This window comes from Phalacrocorax aristotelis, chromosome 10 (genome assembly GCF_949628215.1).
Source record: "Phalacrocorax aristotelis chromosome 10, bGulAri2.1, whole genome shotgun sequence".
Lineage (NCBI taxonomy): Eukaryota > Metazoa > Chordata > Aves > Suliformes > Phalacrocoracidae > Phalacrocorax > Phalacrocorax aristotelis.
This window is the reverse complement of record NC_134285.1, coordinates 7482365-7490767: the sequence shown is the minus strand read 5'-3', so window position 1 is coordinate 7490767 and position 8403 is coordinate 7482365. Positions and strand designations below refer to the sequence as shown.

General features: G+C 42.8%; 1 protein-coding gene across 4 annotated transcripts; it reads left to right on the top strand.

Annotated features, from left to right (window-relative positions):
• The first annotated feature begins 801 nt into the window (after positions 1-801).
• On the top strand, positions 802-6018 carry FOXL3 (forkhead box L3). Of its 4 annotated transcripts, none has more exons than XM_075105007.1 (4): positions 802-1002; positions 1133-1261; positions 2143-2209; positions 2560-6018. In XM_075105007.1, exons 2-4 carry the CDS (start codon positions 1155-1157, stop codon positions 3040-3042), a joined length of 657 nt encoding a protein of 218 aa, XP_074961108.1. In that variant the 5' UTR covers positions 802-1002; positions 1133-1154; the 3' UTR covers positions 3043-6018. The 4 variants fall into 4 exon arrangements, with proteins under 4 accessions (XP_074961108.1, XP_074961106.1, XP_074961109.1 ...); XM_075105005.1 differs by having other exon boundaries at positions 2041-2209; XM_075105008.1 differs by lacking the exon at positions 802-1002 and having other exon boundaries at positions 1072-1261.
• Positions 6019-8403: the final 2385 nt, after the last annotated feature.

The window sequence follows — 8403 nt, the reverse complement described above, 5'->3', positions numbered from 1 at the left end:
CAAAAGGGGTTTGGGGACATACCTTGTATGAAAGATATAGAAAACAAAAGTTGCATTGCTAGTGGTTCTGCTTTTATATTTCCGTTCAGGTAAATCTCCGCACACCAGTTTGCTTTCTCTTTTCCAATACCCATTTCCTCCTGAGGCTAGTTCCTGGGACAGAGCTGTCTTCAAATAATTTAATTGTCACGTGGCATATACCTTTTTAGTCCCCCCTGAAATGGTGCGTGATGCCTTTGGTTTACATCACTTGTTGGAAAACGCTCCAAAGCATTGAAAAACTATTAAATTGTTACGGTATTGGATGCCAACACACAGGGCTATTAGTCTAATTCATCCTTCAGATCAAAGCCCACACAGGCAGCTCTCCTGCCTACAGCTATTTTCCTTTTACTTTCCTGCTTGACAGTAGTCCCTCATATCCCTCTGTTCTACTTTCTTTGAACATACACATTTTCCTTTAGTCATGGAAATATAATGTATGTCTATTATACTGTATTATAGATTGCAGATCAGGACAAGCATGTATTACTGCCTGGAACGTCTGTTTATTGTACGTCGGGTTTCTAAAAATAAATAAATAAGAAAGCCACCCTGCTTCGCTGGGGAGAGAAAAATCGGAAGGGGGGGGGAACTCGGGGGCTGGGGGGAGCTGTACTCTGTTCTCAAAGTTTAATTTCCAAGTAGAGACCTTGAAGCATGATTTATTAACATCACGCTGTTTGCTTTTGTCACGTTGTGGATGTGGCAGGGGGAGCGCTGGCCCCTCTCCAGCCCGGACCACCCAGCGAGCTGAGCGGAGCTACCGGCGGTGCACACCCCGGTTCAAAGGTTCACCCCCAATTCACCAGCTCCGCCAGTCACCAGCCGCCTGGCTCCGCCACCCCATTGGAGGCAACAGCAATAACAACAATAACAAGCCCCCTAGAAAAATAATATCCTAACAGACGGGCTGTCTGGGACGCAAGAATTGCAAAAACAATCCCCACCCCATCACGGAGAGTATGTGTGCACGGAAGAGAGGGAGCGTGAGGAGGGGGGAGAGAGGGAATGAGACAGACAGAGGGGAGGGAAGAAGGGAGGAGGGAGTCCAAGCTCTGAGAAACATCACTCCATCTCTCTCACTCCACAGGATCTAAGCAAGGAGCAGGACGATGTTTGACAACACGCAGTACCCCTATAACTGCTTCAATTATGATGGGGATGATTATCCTACCTGTAGTTCTGACGAAGAGAAAAAATTCACCAGACCAGCGTACAGGTAAGATGAAGTTTTTCCAAGTCCCCCCCATCTCTGGGGAGGTTTCTGAGCTCTGGGATGGTGGGATCACAGCACTCGGGGAAGCGTCAGACCTCTCCCCAGGTGTGCGCAGTGGGTCTGGCCCCGGCGCAGGCACCGCAGCGGGCAGATTTCCCCCCCTCTCTGTGTTTGAAATGTTCACAATTTGTTTCCTTCTGTGTGGGGTCACAGCAACTCTGGCATGCCGTTGAGCCATCAGACCTCAGATGGTCTCCTCTGACCTCCAGGAGCCCTGGGAAAGGGGAAATAAATGTGCAACGTGCCAATGGGTGAACTGGGTGCAGATAAACCCCAGCGTGGTGGGAAGGTGCGTGGTGTAGGTGTTTGCAGGGGCAGCTGAAGTCCTAGCCTGAAGCAGGCAAGGTCTCCAGTGACAGAGTCTCTGAGCCTGGTCTGTCTCACTGCAGCCTTCCAGCTCAGGGAAACTTTTCTGACAGGGTTTGAGGTGGGTGATCTTTCTGTAATCCTCCTGTATCTGAGCGCTCTTCACTGAATGCCAGGGCAAGCAGTCCGGTCAGAACTCAATTGCCTGGAAGTAACGCTTGTGTATGACCCCGGGGGCTCGGGGCAGAGCGGCAGGACCATGCTTGGGGCTTATCCCTGGAACATCTCGGGTCAGGGTGCAGATCCGCTGGCAGAACTTTCAGAAGTGGGATATAGGCACACATGTACCCGTGTGGTCCTAAAAACCGAGTATGTGAGTGAGGTGGTGGTGTAACAGCAAGTTTTCCTTTTTTCAGCTACATTGCCTTAATTGCAATGGCCATCCAGCAAAGTCCTTCAAATAAAGTCACCCTCTCTGGCATTTATGACTTTATAATGAAGAAATTTCCTTACTACAGATCAAATCAAAGAGCCTGGCAGAACTCCATCCGACATAACTTATCGCTTAACAGTTGTTTTGTAAAGGTAAGATCAGTAACTGTATATTTACATATACACTGTGCATGGCTAAAAAAAGATATGCAGGAATAATCTAATCACTAGGAAAGAAGGGAAACAAACAGCTGAGCTGCGAATCACTTAAAATCTCTCTGAGTTGTCAATTATAGAGATAAAGAGTACGTCCTTGTCTGATGCATGCTAATAGATAACAAATTCAAGAGGATGCAGTTTACATCCTATTCATATAAAGAAGGAGAATAGGCTTAAAAGTCGTCATATGTGTTTACACCATTCTTGAATGTAAATGAATGCAGATGTTCAGCAGCAGCATCTGTAACACATACAAATACTGAACTGCCTTTAAATAAATACAGGTTCCCAGAACAGAAGGGAATGAGAAGGGGAAAGGAAACTATTGGAGCTTTGCAACAGGATGTGAATCCATGCTGGATCTTTTTGAAAATGGGAATTACAGGCGAAGGCGGAGGAGGAGGAATGTGAAGAGGGAATATAAGGATCAGAGACCAAGCAGAGGGAAAAGTCCTTCATCCCCCGATACATCTTCTATGGACTGTGCTTTAAACAACATTTCCTCTTCTGAAAGTAAACAAGAAAGAATTGAATCAGGACCAAGACTACTGGAGCCTCGTGGGTTTGCTCCAAACAACATGACCAACAGGCAGAGCCTAAGCAATTCCTCCTTAGCAAAATCGGATTCTGAAATTAAATTCAGCATTGATTACATTCTTTCAGCCCCCGACCCTTTGCCTGTCCTGAGATCTCAGTATAATATGCAAGAAAATAAATATCATCTACTGGAGGCCCAGCAAATTAATCTCCAGTTCTGGACAATGTGATGTTATTTATTCGTGGTAACAAAGTCTGAGCTGCAGTGTATTCAGCAGCCTCACGTCACTGAAAATCAGCCACCTGCCTCCTTGTTTTCTTCCCAAGCGGTACTCAGAAAGGGTTACCAATTCACCAGCTGATACTCTGTCTGTACCCAAAGAACTTTGCTAAGGTTAAAGCGTAAATAACAGTTACCAATATCCGTTTTCACTATGCTGAAATTAATGAAATTCTAGCTTTGTTTTCTAAACTGTCGTGGATGTCATTTAACACCACAAAGAATTTCCTTTCTCAAGCAGAATCCGACAAAAAAGAGACTTGCTTATCACCCATTGCTTTATTAAAGACAAAGTGAATTTGAGACCACTTTTACTGGTGGAAATTAGGATTAATTCCACTGAAGTATATAGGTCAGAACTTAAGCTGATCTAAAACATTGTAACTCTGTCGACTTACACTGGCTGAGAATGTAGGGGTGGGGGCCTTTGTTTTCTTAAAAGGAATCACAGAAAACCTCTCTGTCTTCCCTTTTTTTTAATTTTAACATCATGTTTCAAACTGTTGTGGAGCATTAATTCATCATTAATTAGAAAATGTAGTTATTAATAAGTGTTGAAAGTATATTTCTATTGATAGTCAGGGCAGAGTTGTTTAAACTGTTGAAGTTGTATTCAAAATAATTCCAAGAAAGCTAATTGCAAGGCTGTTGAACTCTGGTAGACTTTGAGGAGTAATGTGACAGAGCCATAGGGCCTCTTAATGCCTTGGTTTTTTAAAAAAAAAAAAACAAAAAACAACAAAGTCCTTGAACATATTTCATTTAGTAAGTATGAAGGGAGACACGGCTTTGCAAGAAGCTGTATCCAGTGTTGCCCAAAGCCAGCGTTCCACCTACCTGCTTGGAGACAAGTTGGGTATTCCTATTAAACAGATTTTTATCGATCCTTCTTGCAAGCAATTACCAAAGTGGTACTTGATACGATTTCAGCAAAGCTGGTGAGATTTATAATTTACAGATAGCAATGTTAGATCATGAGCTCCATTTCTAAAGAAAGCCATTTCATTACCATTTACGTGCAGTGGCGTATTTCAGAGCAGAACCTGATGGACAATGATGAACTGTAATGAGCATTTAAGAACTTGCTTTTATACAACTTGTTCACAATGAATTACTTGCCAGTACCTAACGGCAGCATTAGTAAAGACTCCACCAAATCTTGGTTTTGGCTTGTCTATTACACTCTTCACCTACTGCAGATAAAAGAAAAACAGACAAGGATTCTGGTGGTTTTAAGCAATTATATACAGAGAGATAAAATTATCTTTGCAACATGAACTAAAGGTAAATGAAGGTATATGAGATAAGATTAAGCAAAATTGTGCTAGAGGTATGCTCGGGCATGACTTGAATTTTTATGCAGAAGCTTTGACATTTCACTAAGTTATTTTACATTGTGTCTAATATATACTGTACATTTATACTATATATTCTTATATATTGTTATTGAGAAAGGGAGCAATATCACTGCACTTATATGTTGTAAAAATGCATGATATGTGTTGTCATGATGCTCAAACTCCTGCCATATACGTAAAATTTACCATCAGTGGTATTTCACACTGATTGGTAATAAATGCTCATTTTTTGGAAAACTATAAAACTTGCTATCTTCAGGCATTTCTATAGCATGCAAAAGTCTTTGCTTCTTCTTCAGAAAGGACAAAATGGAAAGTCATGTCAGTTACATCACTGCATGTCTTCCAAACTTTGAAGGGATGATTTGTTCTGACCAAATTCTGCCTTCAAATGGGAGCTTTCAATTCTTTGTGAATCAATGTTTATTCTGGGCGATTATCTGAAAGCAAAATTTGACTCATTAGACCTTATTGATCTGCTGTTTACATTGACATCAGAAAAAGAAGAAAACCTCTGGGGTCACCGGACATTTGAAGAAGGACGAGAATTTGCTCCTTTAGTATTTGTGCTCAGTAGTAAATAGGTGTGGGAAGAGCGTGCCTCATTTAGTACTTCAATGTATGCATGCGCTCACGTGTGGGTTGGTATGTGTGCACCTCTAGGATCCTACCTACATTTATATATTCATGCTTTATACGCAGATTTTTTTCTTGATTGTTTTAAACATGGCAATGCTGCGGTTAGGCTGATAGTTATAATGCACATCTGCAGTATATTTGAAATATATATTTTTTGCTGTGAAATGTGCAGATATGATTCTTTCTATGTATTCTTCGTTAATGCTTTTAGCAAAAGGTAACTCAATGACAGCAAAAGTTCTTACTAAGCATACACCTTACCCAGGTGAACACAGTGAGCTGCTGAGACCAGTGGAGATAGATACAGTTATGGCTACTAAGCAGTATAGGATAAATGTATTAAGAAAGGCAGAAATACAGCCAGGTGGATTTACAGCAAAGGTCCAAAACCATTTTCAGTAAGACGAATTAATATTCATAAATAGCCATGTCCTTTGCTCACAGTAAAGTGCCTGCTAGGAGAGACTGTCATACTTGAGTTTCCCTAACATATAATCAAAGAAATTTGTGTACAAATAGGTGTTAACATTTGTTTTGCAAAGGATATCAATCATATTTCAAAAAATGAAGGGACATATTTCAATTTACCCAGTATATTATATTGTGGTGACTCCAGAAAGGTTTCCAGCACTTACAGTGAATGGCATTTAATATAGAACAACATAACAGGGGTGAGGGCTAGACGTGACCTTATTCAAATGTCGTAGCCATTACAAAGCCATTCCCAATGTAATTATAATTAAATACTTTATGCCTTTCTTGCAAATCCTCTGATCGATCATTGATATTAACATTAATATTGTATTACCCCCAAGCAAATGTCTCCCACACAAGTGTTATGGATCACCAGGTTTCCATTAACAAAGTTGTGAGCTATTGCCGTATGCTGGTCGTGGATAAATTTACGTAAATTACCTTTTCTCAGGGAAAGGGGGAAAAAGTCTAGGTTTTTTTCTTTTTATCCCTGCACTCTGGATCTAGAGATATTTCTTCAGCTCCATCACAGCCTGTCAGCCACTTACATAAAGTCACAACCAAAGAAAAAAGGAAAATATCACAGGAACCTCCCTCTGTGCCTTCTGTTGAGGCAGGTGAATATTCGCCAGACATAGCTGGTTTGGTACAGGGGTTAAGAGCTGAGCTGAAGCCAGGACTGAGCAGTGCAGGGCAGGGGTCTGCACCCCACCAAGGCTGTCATCAGGCTGGCTAGGCTGTGCACAGCAGCCAAAGTGAGAAAAGGTATTGGGGTTTGGCTCAATTCGTCATCTCAGTGGGTCTTCCTGACTGCAAAGAGAGACCCAGAATGAGCCATGGGTTTCCTAACCCTGAAAGAGCTGCTTCCCTTGGGGGACTGACACTGCCTGGCCCAAGCCTGGGATGAGGCAGGAGGTGGGCACAGGAGAGCAGCTCCTCCCTGCCAGGCTGGTGGGCAAGGCAGGGGGAGAACAAGCCTTTTGTCCTCTCCTTTTAGGATCATAAATAACCTTTGTAAAGGAAAGATGAAAGGTTTCTTTCTGGAAAGAAGCTAGGCTTGGCCTCACTGAGGGACCCTGGGGTGTTTTGTTTATTTATCCTTGTAAAGGAAGGCTTCCCATGAAAAAAAACCCGAAGATTTTGATGGAGTTACACCAGGTTATTCTGCAGTGATTTGACTTCTAAAGATTTAATTTCTTAGGCTTTTGTCACTGGTGTCACAGAAGTGGTTTTTGCACAGCAAGAGGATGCTCTGCCTCAGAATGAAATTCAAAGTACTTGGGCAAGGATGCAGCACTTTTTTTCCCCCACCACCAGTGAAGAGAGGCCAAACAACACCCAATGCAGGCCAGTGGTTGACCTCACCCAAGGGAACCTCTCCCTCATCAGAACCTCCTCCACATTATGGGAGCATTAATGCAAATTAGGATAGCTGAAAACAAACCTTTTCTTTGTCAGTAAAGCCAAGTTCCCCTATTTTTCTGCCAATCAGAGGGATTTTATTACTTGAGACCCATTAACTCCCCATCTAAACAGAAGCTGTGTTCAAGGAGCATTTGAAGGTCAAACCATGCTGGAGAGCTGGTTCTCACCACGGCTTTGCTTTGCTGTGCTCCATCTTGTTGCTTGGGCTGCCACAACCCTCCCCAGCCGCACAGCAGGTTGGTCCTCAGCTACCTTGCAGAGCAATCTGCATGCTCCCTCAAAGCTGAATCAAGATTTTTGCACCATTTTCTGGTTACAGGGGTTTTTCCTTTTGGGTAGTGATTGCTTATTCAAGTCCAAATCTTGTATGTCCTCTCCAATCTCTACCAATATAGGGGATACACTGGGAGGGAAAGAGATTTGGAGGGACAAGTCTTGGGGAAAAGCTCTTCTACATGTCTTCCAGTAGTACAGAGCTGGCTGGGACTCTGCGAATGGTACAGTGCAAGGTGCCTTGGGGTTGTGCATCAAGTATCTGTACTGTAAATCAAGGGCAGTGTCTCCCCAGTGTCCCACCACACTTAAGCTTAAGCAAAAGAGGGAACCACATGCCCCTAAGCAAACAGGGCTTTAATCTTCGCCTCTTGCAGTGTAACACAAATCCTGACCATGATCAGCACTTCAGAACCCAAACCCAAGACACGGAAATCCTGCGCTGATCATTCCAGCTGGCCTCTCCCCTCTCTGTCTCCCATGGGGCGCATTCTCCTCCCCACTGTGCGGGTGTAAATCCTTTCAAATCCATTAACTTTTGTAAAATTACCTTTGGAATTGAAATGGCATGTGTGAAACTGAACTTTGCATATTACACCCAACATCTCTACTCACAGAGTCTGCCACACTGTGCCAGCAACTCATCTTCTAGACAGAATTCTCAGAGCAGCAAATGGTTCTGCCATTTTATTTTGCCTTAAAATGCAACTTCTTATTGCTTTCTCCAGAACAAGGGCACCATATGCACTGCAATGCACAAAGAACCTAGTACATACCCTTTGTGCCTGTTTTACTGGGAATGTCTTTCTTATTGCACTTAGGGTCATTAAATTAAAGAACAGGGTAGGACCAAGGCTTATGGAACTTGCACTGGAATTTTTTTACCCAGAGAGCTAACATAAAATAACAAAGTAAGTTGTGCTCCCTCCCACCCTAGCTACAGCGGTTGGAGGCAAATCCAACTGTGAGAATTTTGTCTGAGAAAGAACTGCCGGATTTCTCCCACTGTGAAATCCAGCTGTTAATTCAAACAGAAGGGATGGACCTGACCAGATAGGCCAACTGGCTTTTTTCCATCCTGAAGTCCATTGTGTTCCACAAGTTCCTAAATTTATGGTCATGAAGGTCTTCCAAACCCTGTA